The sequence below is a fragment of the Phyllopteryx taeniolatus genome, chromosome 7, assembly GCF_024500385.1.
Source record: "Phyllopteryx taeniolatus isolate TA_2022b chromosome 7, UOR_Ptae_1.2, whole genome shotgun sequence".
NCBI lineage: Eukaryota > Metazoa > Chordata > Actinopteri > Syngnathiformes > Syngnathidae > Phyllopteryx > Phyllopteryx taeniolatus.
The window spans coordinates 21868445-21895926 of NC_084508.1; the positions used below are offsets into that span (position 1 = coordinate 21868445).

At 42.8% G+C, this 27482-nt stretch overlaps 1 protein-coding gene across 5 annotated transcripts in view; it reads right to left on the reverse strand.

Moving 5' to 3' along the window:
- Positions 1-25453, reverse strand: part of negr1 (neuronal growth regulator 1) — a 254875-nt gene extending 229422 nt beyond the window's left edge. For 4 of the 5 annotated variants that reach the window (XR_009789358.1, XR_009789357.1, XM_061779295.1 and 1 more), the window contains exon 1: positions 25016-25309. Coding sequence is in view for 3 of the 5 variants with exons in the window: in XM_061779295.1 (XP_061635279.1) it covers positions 25016-25176 (161 nt within the window). In the remaining 2 variants the exon portion in view is untranslated. Of the gene's footprint in view, positions 1-25015 lie in introns of all 5 variants that reach the window. The other variant, XM_061779296.1, reaches the window with a different exon arrangement.
- Between the last annotated feature and the right edge of the window lie 2029 nt (positions 25454-27482).

Below are 27482 nucleotides of genomic sequence, written 5' to 3' on the forward strand. Positions count from 1 at the left end.
TGCATTTGAATTGACGGAAAAAGAAAAAGAAAAGCATCCATTTAAAGTGCCCTGGAGAGTCACGTCCACAAAAGTGTCTTCAATGTGAGAGATAATTTTAAAAAATGTACTTAAAAGGTGCCATATTTTACTCAATCAACTTTTTTTAGTATTTGTGATGTAATATTGGCTCTATGGTACCTCAATAAACATGTGAAGTATGACTTAAAATCGTCTACACATTCCTGAGTTACAGAGGTTTTTCTGCCAAGAGGCCGGAAATCAGGTCATTTGAATTTCTCAAGCTTATCTACGTCACTAGCAAAGATCTCCACCTACCTCTCTGCTCCCAAGACAGCGCTGACAACATAACACGTGTGCTCTCACCAGTGGGTCTTCTACACAGAGGTAACCAATCAGAAGAAAAGGGGAGGTCTTAGCTAAATATGGACAAAGCGGATACAAAACTGGGCAAAATAGAAGTAGCCGTCAGAGGGGCCTATTCTGGACAATCATATGACAAAACGAGGTTTTTTTAAAAATGAAATTGACACTTTTATACTGAGTCCATGTCAGAGAGTCAGTCTATGGAGATCTAAACAGCCAAAATATGGGACCCTTAAGCTATGCTTCCAGCATGTAACAATACCACCATTACTCACTATTTACTCACCATGAAATCAAACACACGAGTACAGTATAGAGATAGAAATAAAACAGAAATCAGGGTATCTTACATACAAGCCATCAAATCTCTCTGTCATGAAGGTTATCATCACTCCTTTAACTACATTACTGACATAGGCTATAACATATCACATGAATAATAAAGAAATAGCTGCCACGATGCAGCAGCAAAGCGGCACAGACAAGAGGTGAGCATTTCCTTGTATATACCTACGACTCTATTATGGTTAGTATGCAATTGGGAGTAGGAAAAAAAGATCCACACAGTACTTTTCAGTACTGTCATCTGTACTTTTGCCTATATGACAAGCCAACAGACACACGGCAAAGACTTTCTGTGCGCCGTGTTATAACGCTACTCGAGCGAGGGGCACACAATATTTAGGAACACTGCATACCATGTAAAAGCTTTTGCCGTGTCACTGAAACATATATGAATATATAATGCGTATAGTCGAGCTAAAAAATATTGCCATGAGTGTATAAAAAGACATGCTTTTGACATACCGTCACATCGAGCCAGTGGCCACTCTCTTTTCCATTTTTGTAAAACATCTTACTCAGTTTTCTATAAAAAATAATCATTGTGACAAAGAAGAAATAGCATCTGCAGTCAAGAAATAAACTAATGTGTCAAGTTTGAGGCATTAAAGATAAGATCAACTTGTGTGGTCTGAGGAGACTAAATATGGAACCATTTACTGTTCATGACTTTCAATTGAAGAATTTAAAAATTTAGGCTGTGTTCAGATTGCTTCAAATCATTCATTTGGCCCTGGTTTTCTTTGCGTGCACGCCATTATTTCTATCATTGGACCAAATGGTCACACCTTGATTGAACTGTGTTTGTCATGTATTATATTATGATAACATTTTAAAAACAATATTCCTTTTGGCTGGATTATATTCACTTATAGTAAAATTTTTACCAGCTGACATGTTATGAAGAGCTACCAGAGGTATGCATCTTTAGTCTGTGTATAGTTCACGCTTGACGTGAGGTAGTTGCCTTGCTCATAGTCACAGAAAGACCAAATGTCACATTTATTTTTTTTTTCTGGTTTTGCATCACTTGTTGGTGGACTAAAACATGCATTCATTGTATAAACCAGATGAACTAAGAGGAGGAGCTGGGCACCCCTCTGCCTGCACACCAAGACACGAGAGAGTGGTTCACATGACATGCCTAAATCATAACAATATTTTTTTATTCTTCCAAAGTTAGCATAAATTAGAATAAGTCTCTCAGATAGCTTGTTATACAGTAATTCTCATACATAGTAACGGCATGCACTATTCTGAAATGATACTCCCTGTTATCAATGTCATACATTATTTTGCTGACTCCAGAGAGTACAGAGTCCAAACAGTGGCTATTTAGTTGCTCCCCTTTTCAATACTAATTACAAATGTCAGCAGAGCCCAACATGCTGCCGGTCTGCTCCCAGACATGTTGTGGCTCGACTGTTCTCCACACGTACAAGAATGCATACACGTACGTAGGCACTCGCAATATAGTCAGTATTATAATATTACATTAGTGTATCATGGGCGGCACGGTGACCGACTGGTTAGAGCGTCAGCCTCACAGTTCTGAGGACCCGGGTTCAATCCCTGGCCCCGCCTGTGTGGAGTTTGCATGTTCTCCCTGTGCCTGCGTGGGTTTTCTCCGGGCACTCCGGTTTCCTCCCACATCCCAAAAACATGCATGAATTGGAGACTTTAAATTGCCCGTAGGCATGACTGTGAGTGTGAATGGTTGTTTGTTCCTATGTGCCCTGCGATTGGCTGGTAACCAGTTCAGGGTGTACCCCGCCTCCTGCCTGATGACAGCTGGGATAGGCTCCAGCCTATCTTCTGTTTGTATGAGTGGGGTGAGTCACTTACTGTATTGACCCTTGGAATTAAGGGGGTGGTATAATATTCAATATTGCACAGCCCTAATTGAAGATTTGATCTGACACCTGTTTGCCAGAAAAATATATTTTTGTCATGGGCGCAGGTGACGATTAGGGAATTTTTAACCAGGCTACTGCTGTAAAGAACTGCCAACTCTGAGTCATATAATTAGTCATGGAGCAGATAAAGGAATGACTTACCTGTTCTGTGCACCTTCATTTATGCAGCAATAGTCAATGTGCAATTCTGCCTTGACTTTGTGCCCACATGTTGGCTGTTAAACAACTCTCGTGAAAGGTATTAGTTTGTCTGCATTTGAACACTGGCTACTCACAGACAGCTATTCACTGCTGAAGAGCTCTCATACAGTATTAGCTATTTGACTCAACTACAAATGGATGTTACAAAACACTTTGTTTGCAATGTTTGGACACAATCTCTGTTCTGTATTTCAGCTGTCTCCTGTATCTCACTTGCTGAAGTCCACAAAAGGTGTTCATTACATTGTCAGTTTTTATCAATGGTAAGAAGAGAGCGTCAGTCATTAAAAAACAGCAGTCCTCTTTTTCTTCAGGAGACAGACAGATGAACATAGTATCCCTAGACATCTGTACAGTGTAGACACCTCAGCTCCTCTGAGCTCGTCTCAGCTCTTCGCAGAGGATAAAGAATATGACCGTGAGTACTTTTATATTGAATGTCTAAATGTGTTTATGCGTTAGCATTAGCATTAAGCTAGCGGACCAAAGGCTAAGCTATATTTTTGTTTTACATATACAATGTATAATTCTCAAAGTTATTTGACTTCGAGTGGGAGTGGAATGAAATGGCTTGAAGCCTCTTTGTTTAAGAATTGCTCACTATTTGCCAAAGTGCTGCTTATTGTTAAGTGAGTTCACTGCCACCATACAGCACTCATAGCTCAAGTTTGCACTTGCAACACAAAGCAAATCGGCTGGATGATGGCTCGTATCTCGAAAAACTTGCAACTCGGTTATTTCAAGGCACCACTGTAAATGTAATACCCTAAGTGATCAAAAATCTCCTGCTAAACAATAATAACAAATATGTGAATTAGTTCTGGAAAAAAGACACTAAAATAAAATCTAAATATATGCAGTCTGTATTAAATGTGTCGAACGCATCGTGCTGGACCACCTCAAGAACGTCACGGGACTCCTGCTGGATCCCCTTCAGTTTGCCTACCGAGCAAACAGGTCTGTGGATTATGCAGTCAACATGGGACTGCACTTCATCCTAGAACACCTCGATGGCACAGGGACCTACGCGAGGATCCTGTTCGTGGACTTCAGCTCTGCGTTCAACACCATCATCCACAAATTCCTCTCCTCCAAGCTTCTCACCTGCAATCTGCCAATGGATTTACACCTTCCTGACGGTCAGGACACAGCAGGTGAGGCTGGGGGACACCACCTCATCCACACGCACCATCAGCACATCGGCGCCCCAAGGATGTGTCCTCTCTCCGCTGCTCTTCCCTCTCTACATGAACGACTGTAACTCAATGCACCCGGCTGTCAAACTCCTGAAGTTTGCAAACGACACCACAGTCATCGGCCTAATTAAAGACGGTGACGAGTATGCATATCGACATCAAGTGGAGCAGCTGGAGCTTTGGTGCGACCAACACAACCTGGAACTGAACACGCTGAAGACTGTGGAGATGATCGTTGTCCAACTGCCCTGTGTCAACTGTCGAAACCGTCAAGCTCCTAGGAATTACAGTCTCTCAAGACCTCCATCCTCAAAAAGGTCCAGCAGAGGATGTACTTCCTGCAGCTTCTGTGGCAGCACAGCCTGCCACAGGAGCTGTTGAACAGTCCTACACAGCAGTCATTGAATCAGTTCTGTGTTCATCCATCCCAGTCTGGTTTGTTGCTGCCACAAAAAAGGACAAACTCCGACTGCAACGGACAATCAGGTTTGCCGGAAAAAAATCGTTACTGTTCGTTAATCGGTACTGCCCTACCCACCCTTGAGGACTTGCACGCTGCCAGAACTAAGACAAGAGCATGCAAAATTCTTTTGGACCCTCCAAGTCCTGGTCACCACATCTTCCAGCTCCTTCCCTCAGGTAGGCGCTATTGATCAATGCAAACTAAAACCAGGAGACACTACAACGGCTTCTTCCCTCTTGCCATTAAATTGCTAGAGTATAAGTGACTCTCCGTAGTGTTTTTATGTTTTTATGTCTCAAAAGTATTTTTTGTCAAAATTGCTATCAATTGTCGTACTAGAGCGGCTCCAACTAATAGAGACAAATTCTTTGTGTGTTTTTGACATACTTGGCAAATGAAGAGGATTCTGATAAATGCACATCACAACAATATTCGTAGCATGAACAACAGATTTTCTGGGTATAATCTTTTATTAAAATGCAGTAAGTTAAGTGAGCCTATACATTCAGCTGCTTAACAAATTTTTGGAAGAGGCATTTTCTGAACATGTTTTCTCTGAATCACTAGAATCAGTTAATTAAAACTATTTTTTCTAAAGATTTGTCCACCGAAACATTCAAGTGCTGTCTCATTCAGTTCATGATTCAGCCCTGAGGTTCACGTAACTCAACACGTTCACTAAACGACGATGTGTTGTTGTTGTCATGTACAGTAAACTAGGAAAAGTGGGCTCAGTTATCACCTCGCTCTCTCAGCAAGCACTCGAACACCGGCTTCGGTCGTGACACATAAACATCAATGCAACGCCTCAAGCTCAGCTTCTGCAAATATTCTCTATGACCCGCTACATCCATCCATGCTCCTGCCGGAGGTGCGCCTGCATTAAACCGTGGTGGACAACTTCGCTGACACCAGCACTCGCACTTTGTGCTCACCCATTTCTTACTGTTATTGTCATCTAATTTGTGTAAAGCGTCTTTGAGTATCTTGAAAAGTGCTATATAAGTTTGATGTATTATTATTTACAGACATGCAAACAAGGTATGAAAAAGATGACCCAAAAGAAAAAAAGAAAAACATTGTCTGGGGGGATCCGCCTGCAGAGAATGTTTGATTTTAACATAAATTAGGCATCGATTTTAACATAAATTAGGCAATCTGGAAGACTCTGAAGCGTACAATAAGGCAAAAAAAAACAAAAAACATTTTCTTTATGCAGAAAAGCTTATTTACACTGCTCAATTACATGTTGATGGACAAATTTAAGATGAAAATTAAATTTGCCTCATTTCTTTGCTTTTTTGTGTTGGCCTCCAACTCGAACCAGGCCCATCTCCACCTGCACCTGATGCCTGCTTCAAGCTTTCCCACATGAATAGCATCCTCCTCTTTAAGCACTCTCATTCTGGAAAAGAATTGACTAAAATCATTGTCTGTTTCACTTAATTTTTCACTATTACCAACTTCAAAGGTTAATCCCAAATGCATCCTGCAGGAAAATAATAAGTACAATATTTTTCTGTTTTTATTGGCCATTTCTGAATTTGAAGTTAGTTCATTCTGTGTTGTGACATAATCCCTAACATGCTCCGTCGCTTAATTATATTTAACATTAACATCCGTAAACTAATTAGATAATTGTAGCCGCGTTTCCTAATTAATACAAGATGTACTAGCAGATCAACTCTTGTCACCGATGTTACATGTGCTCCGTGGTTCCGCTGGGACCACAACCAGGGCTACCACCCGCAGCACCTCAATGCGAAAATACAAAAGACCAGTGCAACAAATACGACACTGGCTGATCTGATGAGCAAAAATGTTGCTTAAATGTAAGTGTAGCAAAAGAGGATGTTCGGTCCAGAGGTGGGTAGTGGAACCTCAATAAGTGTGGCTAAACCTTTAGCCACACTTAGTCAGACCTAGTCACAGGGACCTAAGCCAATAAACCTTTAACAGTTCACACATGGCAGAATGATTTGACATGCCGGCATGTTTACGTACAACTGTTAGTGCTAGCACTAGCTTGCTAGGCTACATAACGTTTTGTTGCCTGCTTGCGAGTATCGTATTGAAAGTATGTGAACATACCTCAAGCAATCCTTGAATTAAAGTCTTCTCCAGAGCACCGGTGACCACCAGCTCACGTTTTTCCCCATTTTGTTCTTATAATACACACGACACGATCCATTGTTGTTGTCGTCGCCATGGTAGGGAGTGTATCCAGTCGCCTTTGAGTTGGCAAGAAAAAGCCCAGTGATCGTAAAAGATGGGATGCGGTGGTATCGGACTACAAGATTTTATTGCAGTAGTCTGACATAGTGCAATCGTGAAATTTGTCTTGTAGTCTGATCCAGGCATTACGTGTTGTCTGTCCCACATCACAGACATGTTTTTTTTTTTTGTAAAATTAATTTATTGGCTGTCATATATTTACAGTACTATGTCAAAAGACATGCGACAAGGCTAAAAATACACTAAATTTTGGATTCAAATATACTGTACATGATGGCGACGCAGAGTATATGTCTTTTGCGGAGCCGATCAATGACGTCATTAATCGGATTGGCGAATTATGACATTAATGCCGATCAGCCCATCAGCATAAAATGGTAATTATCGGCCTATACCGATCAAGCCGATCAGATCGGTGTAAAGTCTAGTTTCCGCCCACATCCAAAAAAGGTGTGTGGTAGGTAGGTTGATTGAAGACTCTAAATTGCCCGTAGGTGTTAATGTGAATGGTTGTTTGTTTATATGTGCCTTGAGATTGGCTGGCAACCAGTTCAGGGTTTACCCCGCCTCTCGCCCAAAGATAGCTGGGATGGGTTCCAGCACGCCCATGCAGTCTAGTGTTGTTTCGTTCGCGAACATTTAATTCAAAAGAACAAATCTTTTCAGTGAAAGTAATGAACTGAATCAGTTTCTGAAATAATTCGTTATTTGAGCTTGGTCGCCGCCATGAGTGAGTCAGCTGGGAGCGGAAACGGAACTGCTACAGTGTTCTGTGCAGTCTTGACGTGTCAATTGCGACGCGCAGCTGTTGCAGCGGCGAAGATCCGGTGATTTTTTCAAAATAAAACAGATTTGGCACGCGAAAACGCAATACAACAAATTATACAAATTGGTCATTCCTTCTATGAGGCCCGGTAACAAATGCCTCACGGACCGGTACTGGTCTGCGGACTGGGTGTTGGGGACCACTGATCTATAGGATAATCAATTCTAAAAAGATTTGATCGTGACAGCCCTAATCCCCACATTGTTCTGCAATACTCAGCTCAATACCAAACTGGCAGCAAAGCATTAGTCCAGAACATTCAGAGAGATTGTTCTAGCCCAATAAAAATGTGTGCAAGACAGAGAGACAGTCTCGTATCACCACATTAGCCCGTAAGGGAAAAAAGTTTTTTGTCAAAAATTTAAAGCCAAATGTGTATCAGAAAAAAAGTAGAAAAGTTATCATAAAAGTTTTTCTTTGCCAAATGAGGAGCCTTCAACCGTCCCTTTATTTTGGCATTATAGTTTCAGCATAAGCACAAAACAAAAGGAAAGAGTCTAGTTCTCATTGTTTGTGTGAACTACCACTTCAGTCATTTCAACACAGCACCTGGTTGTACAAGAAGCTCTGCCAATAATTTAAGCCACACAATACAACAGCATGAAAACCTTATGAACACTATATTGGAGTTTTGTTTGTTTTGTTTTGTTTTATTTATTGATTGATTGGGAGGGGGGGCTGTTTTTTTTAACAATTTGGATTGGTCTAATCCTGGCCATGAAAAAAAGATGACAGGTTCACCCACTTCATATTGTGAGGACTACTACACTACCAAGTACACTGGCAAGAACACAGGTGAATGTTTGAAAAATCAAAGTTTCCCTCACATGGTGTAGAGAAGAAGCCTGTGGGGGCATTGTGTTCAAATCAAAGGCAATGCCTGGATTTAGGTTTGTAGCAGAGACTTGGCCCACACAGTTCCACCAAAGACAAGTAGCTGTTTTAGAGAAGACGGAAGAAATTCTGTGCAAGCTGGAAAGCGATTGCATGCCTCAGGGAATTTCAATTGTGGCACCTGACTGTGTCACACACAATGCAGATAGATGAAACAGAGACAGTGTGCGTGTGTGTGCATGTGGTGTGTGTCCGTGCGTGTGTATGTGTGTGTCTGTGTTTGTGTGCGTGTGTGTGTGTGCATGCGTGTGGATGTTAAAGCGACTTACAGTACTGTATATGCAAGAATATTTTAGCATAACAGACAAGTTGCTACATTTAGCATATTATCAAAAATGTGATGTATAGTTCCTATATAGTGTATGGCTTACAATTAGGATAAAGCTTTAAATACCCAATTTTTCATATAAGGATTCCAAAAAGAAGCGGGACGGTGACCGACTGGTTAGAGCGTCAGCCTCACAGTTCTGAGGACCGGGGTTCAATCCCCGGTCCCGCCTGTGTGGAGTTTGCATGTTCTCCCCGTGCCTGCGTGGGTTTTCTCCTCCCACATCCCAAAAACATGCATTAATTGGAGACTCTAAAATGCCCGTAGGTGTGAATGTGAGTGTGAATGGTTGTTTGTTTGTATGTGCCCTGCGATTGGCTGGCAACCAGTTCAGGGTGTACCCCGCCTCCTGCCTGATGATAGCTGGGATAGGCTCCAGCACACCCACGAACCTAGTGAGGAGAAGCGGCTCAGAAAATGGATGGATGGATGGATGAATTCCAAAAAGGCGACACAGTGGACAACTGGTTGGCACATCTGGTTAGCACATCTGCCTAGCACATCTGCCTCACAGTTCTGAGGACCGGGGTTCAAATCCCGGGCCTGCCTGTGTGTAGTTTGCATGTTCTCCACATGCCTGGGTGGGTTTTCTCCAGGTACTCCGGTTTCCTCCAACTTCCCAAAAACATGCGTGGTAGGTTAACTGAAGACTTTAAATTGCCCGTAGGTATGAATGTGAGTGGGAATGTTTGTTTGTTTATTTGTGCCCTGCGATTGGCTGGCGTCAAGTTTAGGGTGAACCCCGCCTCCCGCCCGCAGTTGCTGGGATAGGCTCCAGCACGCCTGCGACCCTAGTGAGGATAAGTGGTACAGAAAATGGATGGATGGATGGATGGGAGCAATAATGCACTAAATGTGCCCAGTCTGCCAGAAATCAAGAAGAAGACTCCATGCAGTGATCTGTAAATAAAGCGAATAAAAAAAAGAAACACACGACCGATTCTTGAAAATGCCATACTGTCCAAACCCAACTGTCCAGAACAGTTAGCTCAGACAGTGACGGCCAGCACACTGTCAAAGTACTTGCGATCACTCACACAATGGAGCTAGCTAGTAGCTACTAATGCTAACATAGACAAACCTCGTGAACACTTTATATCTCGTCCGTGAAAGGCAAACTACTATCTTGTTATGTTCCTGCCCCATTCATGGAGTGAACTCAAAAACACAAGCGCTTCAAGTGGCACCACGATCGCTCTGCGGTGTTGTTTTGTTTACATTACAGGAGTCAGGGCTCTCTTTAACATGATACAAGCAACGCACTCGATAACCAGTTTCATCTTCAGGGCATTTCACACGGATAGGCCTGTCTTTGTCATAACATCTGTCATACACGTTTTGCAGACTTTTTTTTCCAAATGATAGACGTTCCCTTTTTTTTTTTTTACTATTTATGGCTCACTAATCACTAGCATCATCTCCTCTATGTTGATGGAAGTCTTGCGGAATAGTGAAAAGTATAGAAAATAAAATCGATGATCCCCTTTTTCCATATCGAGCATTAATAAAATATTGATTGAATCGAGTTTCTCTATATATTGCACAGCACTAATTGTAGTATTTGTTTCCATTTTCAGTGACAAAAGTAAATTTGTATGGAAGCAACATTTTATTCATGGTTCAATGGCAGTTTTTTTTTGGGCAGTGGAATATTTTTGGTAATTTACTGATGTTACACTCTCAAACATTTAAAATATTTTGTATTAGGGATTGGAAAAAAAAAAGACGGCATGAGTACGTCAAACGCCTCTAAGATCCTCGATAACAAAAAAGTTGAGGAAAAAAAAAATGTGATTACTAAAGTACATAACCTATTGTACTGCTCTTCTCACTATGGTCCATTTGCACTATGGAAGTCGAGCTTTTGGAGCAATAGACGCCGTTTTAAACGTCATGGTAATTTTGATGCATCGACTTGGAGAGTCCCTCAAATTTTCAGCCCATACGAGCTTATTGGTGAATATCATTAAATGGAACTTGTCAGCCAATCGTAGAAGGGGTTTCCTGAGTAGCACACGAAACGAAAGGGTGCAGGAGACATGTTGAGAGGGGGATTGGCTGTGGGGCAGCAGTGTCTGGCAGCCCTGCCCTCCCCCCTTCCTCACGGGCCACTCCAGATTTTAATGCACCACACCACTCAGGGGCCACTTACACACGGGGTAGGGCCAATGACTGCCAGTCGGGGACCTGGCAGCCATAGTAACGGCGCGGGGGTTCTCACAAGGCTCATGGCAGTGCTGGATGGCTGTTTATTGTGGGAGCTCCCCTCTCACTCCCCGTGGCAGCTCTCCGGGTCGACCCCCTTATCGTTCCCTTGTCAGGCGCCCCTATCTGCCCTCCATTGCACCAAACGGGACACCGTCTCGCCTTCGGGCTTGGCAGTGACTGGCTACATTGTGGGCCTAACGAGTTGCTGGGGAGTGTCTCTCTCTCCTGCGCGAGGGGGGGGGATGGTTGACTCGAAGAGTGGCCGGTTTTCGGGGCGCCTCTGTGGGGCCAGTGGACCACCCTTGATTCCTCAGTGTGGGAGTTGTCCCGTCCACCAGGCCGCTCTTAGGTGGAATCCTGGGCCTGACGCCGCCTCTCGATTGGGAGGTCAGGCACAGCAATTACAGGACACTTCTGATGGTTATTGTACATGCGAAACGGCGTTAATTCACTTGCATGTGCCTGCAGACACCCAGCCCTGGGACTTATTGGCTGGGTGTGGGGCCGCTCACTCATTGCGACGAATAACTTAGAACTATGCGAATTTCTTGGTTATCCCTCCACTTACACTCTGGTCCTTCAGATGTTTATAATTTACACAGCCACTCCCACCACACTTCAATTTTACAGCCAGGTCTACGAACACTGGCCTACAACACCCAAATCCAATGCGTTATTGTACTAGTTATATAATGCTTTACTTTCCTCATCTTGTTTACAACTAGTGCTCTGTCTTTTGTTATCTTCTTTTCCTATATTAGTTATGTTTTCTGTCACTCGCATTTAAAAACTTTGTTCTGTTAGACTGAATGACTGTAATTCTTAAATACCCATCAGAATACAAAGAACCCGCAGTGGCATCTTAAAAAGTCCACTGTGACACAGTAAAACTGTTCCGACATAAAAGGGAAACAGATCTTCCTTTCTGCTTGACCAAACAGGAAAATAAATAAACTGCAGATGATGTGGTTCTGATGGCAGCATCAAGCCACTATCTTCAGCTCCCACTGGAGCAGTTCGCAGCCGAGTGTGAAGTGGCTGGAATTAAAATTAGAACCTCTAAATCTGAAACCATGGTCCTCAGTCCGAAAAGGGTGGAGTGCCCTCTCTGGGTCAGGGGAAGCGATCCTGCCCCAAGTGGAGGAGTTTAAGTATCTCGGGGTCTTGTTCACAAGTGAGAGAAGAATGGAGCAGGAGATCGACAAGCAGATTGGTGCGGCGTCTGCAGTGATGCAGACTCTGTATCGGTCTGTCGTGGTGAAGAAGAAGCTGAGCCAAAAGGCAAAGTTCTCAATTTTACCAGTCGAGCTACATTCCTACCCTCACCTATGGTGACGAGGTTTGGGTTATGACCGAAAAAACAAGATCTCGGATACAAGTGGCCGAAATGAGTTTCCTCCGCAGGATATCCAGGCTCTCCCTTAGAGATAGTGTGGGAAAATCGGTCATCCGTGAGGGGCTCAGAGTCAAGCCGCTGCTCCTCTGCATAGAGAGGAGCCAGATGAGGTGACTCAGGCATCTGGATAGGATGCCCCCCGGATGTCTCCCTGGTGAGGTGTTCCGGGCACGTCGGCCTCGGGATCCCCCTGGAAGAGCTGGTTTAAGTGGCTGGGGAGTGGGAAGTCTGGGTTCCCTGCTTAAGCTGCTGCCCCCGGGACCCGACCTCGGATAATGTAAGCGGAGATGAATGGATGGATGGATGGATGGAAGCACTTATTTTTCACATTCTCTCCAAAGAAAAAAATTAATCAATTTCTGTCAAAGTTGATACAGTTAATAATCCTGGTGGGAAACCCGTTTCAAAGTTTGGTTTTAGGAAAAATAAAGCAAATCCCAGAAGGGGTAAAAATTCTAAAAACAAAACTTGATTTTAATAATGTTACTGTCATTTGCTTTTGCTTTTTATCGAAGTGGAAAAATCGAAATATGAATAAGATTTTTGTAGGGAAAAAAAATATTTTATTTTTTATATTTTAAATTGTCCAGCCCTAAGGGGCATGTTCATCTACTGGTCCATATAACCTTGCCACATACCATAAAAGCTTGCCACATACAGTCGAGCATTTGAAACAACCATAAACAGACGTGAAGCTTGCAAGTCCTGCATAAGGTCACAGACATGGAGCAACATAGTTGCAAGGGAATTTAGAGGTTGCTTATTCCAGTCGCATATCCCCTGCAGACTTTGAAAAGTATACATCAGGAAGATACTGAGCACCCAGTTGATCCTGATTCTGTTTCACGACTGTTATGTCCCCACTGTTAATACCTTCTTGTAATTAATGCCAATGCTAAAACAAGTTATTTGTTCTTGATGAAGGAGTGCCAATCGCTTGACAGTCCATGTGGAGACATTTCAGTTACATCGTAATCAAAAATTAAGTTCTACAGTTAGTGACAACGTTAGATGGAAGAGGTAGATGGATGACTACTCTTTAAATACCAGTAATCCAAACATCAGAGACAATTTGTGGGTTTAAATTAAGGGATGCCCTACACATTTACACACAATCTCATGATGATGACAATCTTCTGAAAGCATGACTATGCTAATTGAATTCCAGCAATAATAATCTGAAGTATAATTTCAACCAAGTCTTAAAACTAGTCATAAGTAAACACATGTGGTTATTGCTTTAGTATATAAACTGATCTGGAAAAGGCCCATCAAATACAAATGGGTACTGGAGTAATCAATGTGATGAATACTTCAGTAAGCAGTGTCACAAGGATACAAACAGACTGACCATGAGGCTAACAAAACAGCTCGCTAGCCTGTTTAAAAAAGCTTTTTCACACACCACGTTAAAAATGGAAGTCAAACGGCTATTCACACAATAAATGCAAGTTGTCAAGAAAGCTAGCATATGGACTGCGAAAAACAGTGACATTGTTCAGGCAGCAACACTGGTCACATTAATAAATACTCTGCAAAAAAACGGACAACAGGTTTTGGTATTTCAATAACAGTCACATTCGAAGATGTGTCTCATGAGGTAAACGGTTGCTTCAATGAGTGCCTGATATGACATAATTGACAGGTAACGGACATGTTTCAGACTTCTGAAATGTACCGTATGTCGCACCAGGATGAGGTAGCCTTAGTTAACTGCGGTCGTATTATGAAAAGTGCTGAAGTGCAGAAAGTGGAAATTGGTTTGTTTGTTGTTTTGTTTTAACCATAGTTACTGTATGTGTTAAGGAGACAGCAAACAACTCAGTCTCGAAACTGGACCGTATTGAGAGTAAACATCCCCTCAATAGTTCCTATTTCTGTTTTCACAGAATTTGTGATGGGCAGAGGACACAACATACTTAAAACATGTTACTTGCACAAACGCCATTACGGTGTAAGCCAACAATATGCATTGCTCGAGAAAATGATACATGGCAGTTTTTCCTGGGAAGGGATAAAAACATAGGACCCTTAGCTGTCAATCAATACTACCCAGTCATGCAAAAAAAAACATTTTTAATCAACTATCTATTGGCAAGATATGTGATTTTTGTGTTAAATGTGATGAATTGTGTGTGGAACTTTCAACTATGTTCCAGCATTATTGTTATTGTTATTGGAGTCACTTACTTTTGTACAATAGTTTGGCTTTGAGTAGACACTATTTGTTGCAAATAAAAGCCTTTGTCATGTGAACAGCACTTTGCATCTTTACACAAGGTTTGGAAATAAAGATAAATCCACATGGCTCGTTAACATGGTGTATGATTGTGTATGATGATGAGAAAATCTATCTGTGTTGTCATTGTTTTTTAACTACGCACCGCATAATTCACGTTTTAGTGAAGTTGGACTAAATTAATAGACACTTGCAATTACAGCTGCTTATCCATGTGGAAGAGAGTGCCACTGATACTGAGTGTTTGCTGACAGCAGAGGATGGTGGGCACTCTTCATCTGGTAGTATACCTCATATTTATAGGCAGCTGAGTCATTTACTAGTAAGAGTCAAGGTTAGTCAACTAATGCAACCCTATGGGGGGCACAAGCCAGTGCAAACTGTAGGCGGGTCCCAAGCCCGGATAAATGCAGAGGGTTGCGCCAGGAAGGGCATCCGGTTTAAAACTTTGCCAAACAAATATGAGCGTTAATCCAAAGAATTCCATACCGGTTTGGTCATGGCCCGGTTTAACAACGTCCGCCACCGGCACCGTCAATCTGTAGGGCGACGGTGGAAATACAGCTACTGTGGGTCAAAGTCGAAGAAGAGGTGGAAAGCGGGTTCTTTGGCAGAAAAAGAAGAGAAAAGCACAGAGCCTAGAACTGAATGTGGGGACTTCGAATGTTGGGACTGTGACAGGAAAATCTTGAGAGTTGGTTGACATGATGATTAGGAGAAAGGTTGATATATTGTGTGTCCAGGAGACCAGGGGCCTCATGTACAAAAGGTGCATACGCACAAAAATGTGGCGTCCGTTCTTTTTTATGGCAAAGTTCAGATGTATCAAGCGTGACATGACCGTGGAAATGTGCGGTGCCTCACGCCAACTTCATGGCTGGCGTACGCACGTTTCTGCAGCTTTTGGTGCTTTGGCGACACTTAGAGGTGATGCTGGGAAACTGTTCTTATAAATCTGCAAACCAGAGACACATGAATAATTAGCACTGATGAACAATTCATGCCTGGCAACATTTGATTTCAACAATGCAATTGAGGCAAGGACTGAGAATTCATTGCTTAACCAGTGTATTTAATGAACCACTGATATTTGTGAGGACACCTATTAATTGATCGAGGTGATCATTTATGCCGCCTATTGCCCTCACAATCGCTTCGTGACTCCAGCACATGCACTAAAAATAAGAGTCCTTTGAATTTACTTTATTTGAACATGTACATCGTTTGCACATGATTAAAATGTGTTTAAATTGACATAATTTACCCCTCTTCCCCTAAAAAAAACATGATTTTTTTTGTCAGTGTGCATGTCCTCTCCTGTGTATTAAAATAATAAATTGAGTCATCAAAAAGGAGTAAAAGTTTTTGATATCCTCTTTGATATGCTGATGTGCTTCTATTTGAATTCAAAAGATTAATTACAAATACCACATATTCAACATTTACGCATGAACTTTTATCTCACAGGGCTGAGTATAGGTTACTGTATGAACGCATTTGTTATGAGGTATAAAAATACATGGTATTAACCTTGTGGGGTGATCATAGTCAGTCACATGTCCTCCCATCACCCACTGAGAGAGCAGCGTCACCCATGATCACAGCGATTCTCTCCTCGAACGGGGTGAGGCCCTCCGCGCCGGTTCTTCCGCCTTTTTTTGGCTACACTTTGGCGGTGGGCAGCTGTCCTCCGCTTCACATACACCTTAATGCCTGACCACTTCTTTTTTAGTTCAGCATGTGCGCGCTGTTCTGACTCCACAGCATTGACAGCCGCACACGCGCTGTCCCAGTCACTCCTCTTTCGCGTGTTGTTAACGCCGTAGGACAGCGTGGATTTTCTTGGGTGCCTCCACTTCATTGAGCAACTTCACATTCAGAAAAATTATTTTTCTTCATTACCTTGCTCATTTTCATTTTTTTCTGATCATGCGGTGATCGGCATCTCAGGTACAGGGTTCATTGAAATATGATTTGCATATTCAAATGTGGGCGTGGACAGGGAGGAGTCGGCTACTCCAGCATGTGCGCTCATTTCCACGTTGATTGGAATGTACGAAGGAAATGTGCTTGGTTTCATGAGTATGCAGAGTTTCATACATCTGAATATTTTTGTGCCTACGACGTTTTCTGGATTTGAGTATATGTCATGTTTTAGGAGGAAATCCACGTCTTTGTACATGAGGCCCCAGGTGGAAAGGCAGTAAGGCTCGAAGTATAGGGGCAGGGTTTAAATTATTTTACCATGGTGTAGATGGGAAGAGAAATGGAGTCGGGGTTATTTTAAAAGAAGAGTTGGCTAAGAATGTCTTGGAGGTGAAAAGAGTATCAGATTGAGTGATGAGGCTGAAACTTGAAATTGAGGGCGTTATGTATAATGTGATTAGTGGCTATGCCCCACAGGTAGGATGTGACCTAGAGGTGAAAGAGAAATTCTGGAAGGAGCTAGTCGAAGTAGTTTTGAGCATCTCAGACCAGGATGCAAATGGCTGGAGTGAACACTTTTTTCCAGAAGAGGTAGGAACATAGGGTGACCTACAAGGTAGAAGCACGCAGGTGGATTACATCTTGTGCAGACGATGTAATCTGAACGGAGGTTACCGACTGTAAGGTAGTGGTAGTGGAGAGTGTGGCTAGACAGCATAGGATGGTGGTGTGTAAAATGACTGGTGGTGGGGAGGAAGATTAGGAAGACAAAGGCAGAGCAGAGAACCATGTGGTGGAAGCTGAGACAGGACGAGTGTTGTGCAGCTTTTCGGGAAGAGGTGAAACAGGCTCTCGGTGGACAGGAGGAGCTTCCAGAAGACTGGACCACTGCAGCCAAGGTGATCAGAAAGGCAGGCAGGAGAGTACTTGATGTATCTTCTGGCAGGAAAGGAGAGAAGGATACTTGGTGGTGGAACCTCACAGTACAGGAAATCATACAAGGAAAAAGGTTAGCTAAGAAGTGGGACACTGAGAGGACCGAGGAGAGGCGAAAGGAATACATTGAGATGCGACATAGGGCAAAGGCCAAACAAGAGGCATATGATGACATGTATGCCAGGTTGGACACTAAAGAAGGAGAAAAGGGTCTATACAGGTTGGCCAGACAGCGATAGAGATGGGAAGAATGTGCAGCAGGTTAGGGTGATTAAGGATAGAGATGGGAATATGTTGACTGGTGCAGTAGTGTGCTAGATAGATGGAAAGAATACTTCAAGGAGTTGATGAATGAGGAAAATGAGAGAGAAGGAAGAGTAGAAGAGGCGAGTGTGGTGGACCAGGAAGTGGGAATGATTAGTAAGGGGGAAGTTAGAAAGGCATTAAAGAGGATGAAAAATGGAAGCCAAGGTTCGATGTTTTGGAGACAAAGTTAGAGAGAGCATACTTCAATGGTTTGGACACGTCCAGAGGAGAAATATTGAGTATATTGGTAGAAGGATGATGAGGATGGAGCTGCCAGGCAAGAGAGGTAGAGGAAGTCCAAAGAGAAGGTTGATGGATGGCGTGAGGGAAAACATGAGGGCAGTTTGTGTTCGAGAGGAGGATGCAGGAGATAGGCTTACATGGAAAAGGATGACGCGCTGTGGTGATCCCTAAATGGACAAGGCGAAAGGAAAAGAAAAGAAGTAGTCAAGGTTAGTCAACTGAATTCAAAATTACATGATTCCATGGAGGGTAAGGGAGAGGATGTTGTGACTAAAGCACTAGAAATCAATGAGCCTCCTAAGGGAGTATGTTAAACTTTCAGCATATGGGTATAGGTTGGATCCACTCATGCATGGTGAAATGCTGTGGTATCAGCACAAGCCATTATAAACAACAAGGGCTTTTGTTGAAGGCTGAGCTTTTGGGTAATCAAACATGATTAAAAGAGTGATGGTACAGGTGTGGACCTTTCCTCATCTTCAAGAACCCCCAAAAAATTGAGTTGGGTTTGGTCCAACATTAATCAGGGCAACAGTAATGTGGTGCTCAGATTTGAATAAGGGGGGGGGGGGTGAATATATGACAGAGCTTGCACCTCACGGGATCGACTCCATAATCCAGTGGCAGTGACTAATTACATGCTCCAGGCTTTGTCAGTTTGTGAGAGATCTCACATTTTCTTCAGCCAGCAATCAGCTTCCAGGCACCTTCTTAATGGTCAAGGAGTTTTCTTGGCAATAATGGCCAGTACAAGTACCTTGAACACCCGTAAGTAAAAGAATAAGAATAAATATCTAAATCCAGATTTTTGTAGTGGATGCTTTATTAGCAATCAAAAGATGTGAAAGATAAAACGCTAAGAGCCCATGTGGTTAAAGAAAACAACTTTTATTGCTACTGAAAAAAAGAATAAGAAGCAGACCAGGGAATAAAGAGAAGCAATTTCAAAGGTGTATTGTATTACTGGAGTAGGTGCAAGAAAAGCATGTACTCACACGAGTAAGTTTGAAGCCTCCTCTGGATAGCTTCAGAAATAACAGCTAATTAGCTAATAAATAATAACTAATTTAAGATGGTTTCCCCATTTCCTACAGTTTTAGGTGGTCTTTGTTGGAGGGATTTACATGCTGAGACTTACTCTGAAGGTAGGAGGAAACCAAGCTGATTCACAGCACTGAGGTTACTGTTTCTCTGGTGCAAAACACCATCAGGTTCAGGCAAAGCTTTTGCCTCCCCAGATTGACACCAGTGAGTTTCAAGGCTTCTCCCAAGACATGCAGGGGAGATCTCTTTGAGGGGATGTTTGACTTTAGAAGACAGCAAAAACTAAGAAGAGGAACCAAGCAAATCATGCAATTAGAAAACATCGACATGGCATTGCATGCATTGCATCAAACTGATGATAATCTTACAACACAAACAATTCCTCTATTCAGCAGGCTAGTGTGAGACGTCAATGACTACAAGCAAACCTGAGTGGAACTTTCGACAGTTCAACTGTTCTGTATTCAGGTCCACACCCAGCATCTCATCGTGTCAACATCTAGAGAATTCATTGAAATGGGGCAGTCTTGCCCTCCACATCCTTCACATCCTCTGAGCCATCACAGCGGATATTTGATACTGGCACAACAAGATATCATCGAGGCTTTCCTTAAATTGTACAAACAGTATTTTGTGCATAGTGTAAATCAGACAATATGGAGGTGCTATGAAATGTCAAGTATACACTGTTTCATAACCTACTACACAAGTGTCTATTATTTCCATACATCCATTTTCCGTACCACTTATTCTGTTCAGGGTCACAGGGTGATTGGAGTCTACCCAGCTGACAGGGTGAGGTACACCCTTGACTGATCACCTATCAATACCAGGGCAGAAAGACACAGAGAGAAACAGACAATTCACAGTCATTGACAGAGAATCTAAAGTCTTCATTTAGCATATTTTTGGACTGCGGGACGATGTCTGAGTACCCAAACAAAGCCCAGGTAAGCACAGGGAGAAGATACAAAAGACAGAAAGGCCCAAGCAGATACAGATTGGACCCCATAACCTTTTTGCTGTGAGGTGACAGTGCAAACCATCCGCTATGTGCTGACATTGGAATAGATGTTGACTCCCGCTCCCTCCCACTCCCACAGAGCTTGCTTCCACACCCTCCCAATCACAAGTGTTAGAAAAAAAAAATCCCGCCAAATCCTGCGTGATCCCAGTCCCGAACCAGAATTTTAAACAGTAGTCCCACAACCACCCAAGCCCCACCCCCCTGTTATTTCTTTTACTACCAATCAATCCTACTCCATTTTTCTTCCTTGGTATAAAATATGCAGTACCTGCCTTAGTCATCATAATACATACATTGAGTTAGGCCATAAAAAAAAAGTTTATTAACAAAAGCCCTATTCGTCCCTTAGTTTAGCAATGTATAGCTTGATGCTGAGGGGAAATGTTCAAATATCCATCCATCCATTTTCCGAACCGTTTATCCTCACTAGGGTCGCGGGCGTACTGGAGCCTATCCCAGTTACCTTTTGGCGAGAGGCGGGGTACACCCTGAACTGGTAGCCAGCCAATCGTAGGGCACATGTATACAAACAACCATTTGCACTCACATTCACACCTACAGGCAATTTAGAGTCTTCAATTAATCTACCATGCACGTTTGTGGAATGTGGGAGGAAACCGGAGTACCTGGAGAAAACCCACACGGAGAAACTCTGCACAGGCGAGGCCTGATTTGAAACCGGGTCCTCAGAACTGTGAGGCAGATGTGCTAAGCTGTCGACCACCGTGGCACCATGTTCAAATATCGATTTGATTAAAAATTTAAAATAAAATATAACTACATCATTGTTTCCACTCCCATCAATTCCCACCATCATGGTTTTCATTCCCGGTGCCTTTGTTTTCATAGTTCCTGCTCCCCGCTCGTGCCCAATCCCATGATTGATGGTGTCATCCACTCCCATCCCGCGGGACCCACAAGACCCAGTAGGAATCCCAAAAAATGTCAGCCTCTACTACAGTGCCATGAAAAAGTATTGGCTCATTTATATTTTTGCATAGTTTCCCCACTTTAATGTAAGATCATCAAACAATTGTAAATATGAGACAAATATAACCCTAGTGAACTTAAAATGCTGTTTTATTTTAAAATGGTGATTTCATTCATTAAGGACAAAAACTATTCAAAGTTACCTGGCCCTTTGTGAAAAAGTAATGGACCCTAAACTTAATAACTGTTTGGGCCATCCTCAGCAACAACAACTGAAATCAAGCATTTTCTGTTACTAGCAATGAGTCTTTCACATCTCTGTGGCGATATTTGGGTCTACTCTTCCTTGCAGAATTGTTTAAATTCAGCAGAAATTGAGGGTTTTCAAGCATGAAAGGCCTTTTTTTAGGTCATGCCACTGCATTTCAATCTGATTCAAATCTGGACTTTGACTAGGCCACTCCAAAAACTTCACTTTGTGTTTTTTTATGCCATTCAGAAGTTAACTTGCTGGTGTGTTTTGGATCGTTATCCTGCTGCAGAACCCAAATGCGCTTCAGCTTGAGGTCACAAACTGATGGCTGAACATTCTCCTTCAGGATTTTCTGTTAAAGAGCAGAATTCATGATTCCGTCAATCACAGCAAGTTGTCCAGGTCCAGAAGGTGAAAAAGCAACCCAAGACCATCACACTACCGTCATGTTTGACTGTTGGTACTCTGGGTTACACTTTTTCTGAAATGCTGTGCTACATTTACGGCAGATGTAACGAGACACACACCTTCCAAAAAGCTCAACTTTGATCTTGTCAGTTCAGAAATATTCTCCAAAAAGTCAGCAGTGATTTTCACTTTGGAGCTCTGCCATGGATGCCATTTTTATTCAGTCTCTTACTCTGTTGTGTCATTAACACTGACCTTAACTGAGGCAAGCGAGGCCTGCAGTTTTTTAGTAGTTGTTCTGAGTTCCTTTGTGAACTCCTGGATGAGTCATGGGGTAATCTTTGTCGGCCGGCCACTCCTGCGAAGGTTCACCACTGTTCCATGTTTTCTCCACATGAGGATAATGGATTTCCCTATGGTTCACTGGAATCCTAAAGCTTTAGAAATCAGTTTTGTAAACTTTTCCAGACTGACAGATGTCAATTACTTTATTTCTCGATTGTTCTGGTATTTCTTTGGATCGTGTCATTTTGTTGAAGCTTTTTTAGATCGTTTGCCCGACTTGATTTTGTCGGGACAGATTCTGTTTAAGTGATTTCTTGATTGAACAGGTCTGGAGGTAATCAGGCTTGGGTGTGATCAGTGAAAATTTAACAAAAATTGTGATTAGACACAATAAATTCGTCATTTAACAAGGGGAGTAATTACTTTTTCACACAGGAAAAGGTAACTGAATAGTTTTTTTTCCTTAATAAATTAAATTACTACTTAAAAACAGCATTTGAAGCTCACTTGGGTTACATTTGTCTGATATTTACAATTTGTTTGATGATCTAAAACATTAAAGTGGGGAAACTATGCAAAAATATAAGAATTTGAGAAGGGGCCCAATACTTTTCCACAGTAATGTATGTGCAAGGGCTGGGCGATTATATGATCGAGATAGAAGATCTAAATTTCCTATCAATCTCGGTGATCAGCTACGTGTGTAGTTCCTCAATCGAACATAACGTGTGTGACAACAACAGCCAATCAGAGTCGTCGTTTTCCTGCTCCACTTCTGGTTGCCAGTTGAGGGAGTAAAACAGAAACCTCCTCGACAGACCCACCCCGTAGCAAAATAGAAACACCCCGTTTGACTCATCTGTTGTCACACGGAGCACACCCGGCCACCTCCATCACCCAGGGCAGCCACTCTGCGAGTTCCCAACCTTTGTTTATGCTGCGATTTGTCCAAAACGACGTGGAGCAATGCTATTAACGAGCCCATGTGCAAGGTACAGTATGTCGCCGCCCTCAAAAACTGGCAACATTGTGTTTATTCATCTGAAGAAGTGATTATGTGGAAAGCATAAAAATGTGACTGCAGTTTGCACAGCCTGTCACTCACTGCTGCAAGCACACATAGCATTAGCAGTTAGCCACTGCTAGTGGTGAGCCCACCAGACCCAAGCAGCAATCAATTGTCTCAATATCTAGGTGGTTTGTAAAATGGCAAAATTAGTTAATCTGTATTATTATTAAAGATGATGCACATTTGAAAGTAGCAGAAATGTTAACAGGGTATTGAGGATCATCACTGGAGAATGAGAGAATTCGAAAATATCTCAAAGGTATTACACCAGAACACAATGAGCAATTTTGATTTGCTTTCGCGGGGCACATAAAATGATGTGGCGGGCCAATCTGGCCCCCAGGCCACCAGTCTGACACCTGTGGTATATCCATCCATCCATCCATCCATTTTCTGAGCTGCTTCTCCTCACTAGGGTCGCGGGCGTGCTGGAGCCTATCCCAGCTATCATCGGGCAGGAGGCGGGGTACACCCTGAACTGGTTGCCAGCCAATCGCAGGGCACATACAAACAGACAACCATGCGCACTCACAGTCACACCTACAGGCAATTTAGAGTCTCCAATTAATGCATGTCTTTGGGATGTGGGAGGAAACCGGAGTGCCCGGAGAAAACCCACGCAGGCACGGGGAGAACATGCAAACTCCACACAGGCGGGACCGGGGATTGAACCCGGGTCCTCAGAACTGCGAGGCTGACGCTCAAACCAGTCGGACAACGTGCCGCACCTGTGGTATAGATGCCTAATATTTCTACAGTTGGTTTGTCCCGGTCTCCTGACACAGAGATTCACCTGAACCAGAAGGAAGTGCTTCTACCTGTTTTGCCAAATGCGAAAGTTGCTTGTGCATAAGCCCTATTGATCCCCGGAGCTGCTGCATATCTAGTATTTTCGATACAGTGGACTCCCAAAACAAGTTATAGTGGTTGAACATCTCAGAATTCAAAACTAAATTAATCAGGTGAAATCATTAGCTTCTACTCTCCTAGTCTGCATTTCAATTTTCTTTCTTTTTTTCCATTTTGGAAGATTTTTTTGTCAAGGGTTTGTCAAAGGTTTACTACATATTTTAAGGTTTCCTATGGACAATCATCGCCTGTTTTTGCAATTGCACAGACAGCTACTCTATAATGAAATCACTTAAACATTTATGTTAATATTATTTCAAATTCAAACAACTCATAGATTGAACAGCCTCCTATCGGATAGATGTTTGAGTGTGGAGTATCCATGATATCTTCAAAATGATTAAACTCAAGGCAATGTTTAGATTTTTTTTCTTTACATCTCTAATAGTCAGTATGTGTTTTTTAGGGTCAAACCACACCCATAGCAAACAGTATTATACCATAAGGAAAGCTACCTGTGCAGCTTGCATGTCGCCCAAGTGATGGAAGGGGGTGAACTCGGGATTGAGGAGGGAGGGGGGAGACAGCGAGTCATGCAGACCACACAACCATTCTTGTGCCTCGTATTTAAAACTGCGACATCACACTGTACCGTCCCCCAAATTGGCATAAAACACAGTTGCATTTTCTTGCATTCTATTACGTTACAAAGAAGAGTCTTATTAGTCTCTTAAACATATTCATGCAGAGACGATGCTCGACATTGGTCTTAACTACCACGTCTAACGATGCGGTGAGAAACTCTCGAAACAATCACATGGAGTATGGCGTCGACCATGTTGTTCAGTCCTCCGGAGAAAAGTAAACGTGTGTTAAAACTTCGGTGGTGCTAACGAGCCGAGCTAGCTTACACTTGTCGCGGGCTCAAGCGTCTTGTTAGCGGGCAGCGCAGTCGGCGCACCCCCAAAGAAAAAAACAGCACCCCATTGTGTCATTTCTTGGGGTGACAAAAGCCCTCTTTCGGGTGTTTAAAAGCACTGGTTTGACGTATAGGTGTGTGTCCAAGCTATGCGGAACTCGAGTGAGCACCGAAAAGTGAAGTTTTTGTTGTTGTTGTTGTTGTTTTTACCTGAGTAAAGCCGTGTCGCCTTGCCTGCTGACCACACTTTCCACGGAGGAATAGTCCACAGTTTGTCCCGCGGGCAAGCACGACGGTAGGAAGCAGCCCAGGCTGAGGAAGATCGCACATAGCCACTGACCAGAAACACGAGCATCCGACAGCGCACTCATTATGTCCGTCACAACTGGACGTGGTCGCCGCTTTTTCCCAAGTCTGCCTGAATGTAGGGCGAAAATGAGGAGAAACCCTTTATTTCCACGCTCCACGCAGCCGGCTATGGACGAGCGTTGAGATGTCCCAGGCTCGTTCGATGCTGCGAGCTCACTGTGCGAGGAAGTGTACTCTCCAGTGGCTTGAACACCATCTAGCGAGGAAAGGCGGTTTAAAATGGGAGCAGAGCTAGAAGCAGACAACCCCCAGGCTCTGATCCTGTTGCCATGCGGCCGTTTCCCAGGCAACCCCGTTCCCAGTGGCTGGTGATGGAGCAGCGAGACCGCCAGGTATTGATACAACCCAGGAGCAATTAAAGATATCGACTGGAGAACCACCCCTATTATTTATTGCTATCAGAGAAAAAGAGAGGTGAGCCTTTGGTGGAAATGGAGTTGATACTGATGGTGAGATACATCACCGTCAGATATCACCATCATCCTGTTTTTAATATTTTTTTTCTGTTGAGGCTTTTTATTCCCCTCCTGTTTCTTTTTGTCTTTTACACAAATATATATGTGTGTGTAAGTATAAGACTCGTTATTAAGTACATATGGTTTTACTTGAAAATGTATTTTGCACTCTTTCATTCACATGTGGTTTTGTATGACGAAAAAAAAAATTGCCAATAAAGAAAAAAAGTGGGAAAACTATGCAAAAATATAAGAATTTTGAACGGAGGCAAAACATTTCCCAGCACTGTATATACAGAGTCAGCCCAAAAAAATGGCGGGTGGTGCATTTCGGACATGGGCCTTCACTCAGCAGCCAAATCTTGACCTCTTCTTTACTTTATTCCCTTGGCATCGGCCAGCATTCTTGAGTTATCAGACTACAAGACAAATTTAATCTTTCACGATTGCAGTATGTCAGTTTACTGCCATAAAATCTTGCCGTATCTTGGGCGGACAGTGGCAACACAATACGACATTTATTCTGATATCCTGTCTTTTACGATCACTGGGCATTATCTTGTCAGATCAAACACTGTCGGAGAGGCGGAACCAGAAAACGTGCCACGGGTAAACGCGACTGGATACACCTATTACCATGGCGACGATAACAACATTGGCTTACCCAAATGTATTGTGTTGGGGGGGGGGGAAGAACAAAAAGAGGAAAAGCGTGGTGTCGTCACCGGTGCTCGGGAGTAAGCTGTCCAATCAAGAAGAGCTTGAGGTATGTTCACGTACTTTTAATACAATACGGCTCGCAAGCAGGCAACAAAATGTTATGTAGCCTAGCAAGCTAGTGCTAGCACTAATGCTCTAAAGGTAAACATTGGTTTGTGCGCTTCAATAAATCTTGACAACAGCGACCAAATATGTTGGCAACGGCAAGCACAGGAGATGAAGCGCCAGTCACAATACGCAATCCTATTGGTCGACGTCAAGGTGCGCTGTCGGAGAGTTGTCGTTGATATGTCACACGAAAGATATCCCAAAAAATCAAACAAGCTAGACTTTTCATTTTGGTGTCGTATGGCTATCGTGGGGTCAAATCGTTGGTCGTGGATTATGTCACACTACAAGAAGTTTTGTTGTTCCCAACAAAATATGTCGGGCCCCATCTGGAAAATCACCCGTGAAAGCTAATCGAGCCAATATCGGGGCTAAAATCCTGATCCAGGCATTAGTTGTAAATGCAGGTCAGTGCTTTTGATAGGGCACCCACTGCACGCCTCTGATACACACATAAGGAAAACTAACAAATAAATATTTGAATACCAAATGTATTACGACATCAGGCGGCACGGTGCCTGACTGGTTAGAGCGTCAGCCTCACAGTTCTGAGGACACGGGTTCAATCCCCGGTCCCGCCTTTTTGGAGTTTGCATGTTCTCCCCGTGCCTGCGTGGGTTTTCTCCGGGCACTCCGGTTTCCTCCCACATCCCAAAAACATGCATTAATTGGAGACTCTACATTGCGGCTCAGAAAATGGATGGATGAATCACGCGATTAATACAAGTTATCTTTGGTTTCTACAATTACAAAAGGTGCTCAAAGCAGTGGCCATTAGCTTCCAAACATTTACGTGTACGTCAAATTACACTGTAAAAGACAACACAACTTTTTATTTTATGGCAAAAAAATCCCAAAACAGTCATTTAAATTGGAAAAAACTTAAAAATATAAGTTATTGACATTTAAGTGAACAATTTTAGTTAGCACAACAAAACAAGCAAGTTGTTTGCTGTAAAACAACTGGCTGACTTGTTTTTACTTATATCTGTAGATTGGGGTTCAATACAATGGACAATGTTTCT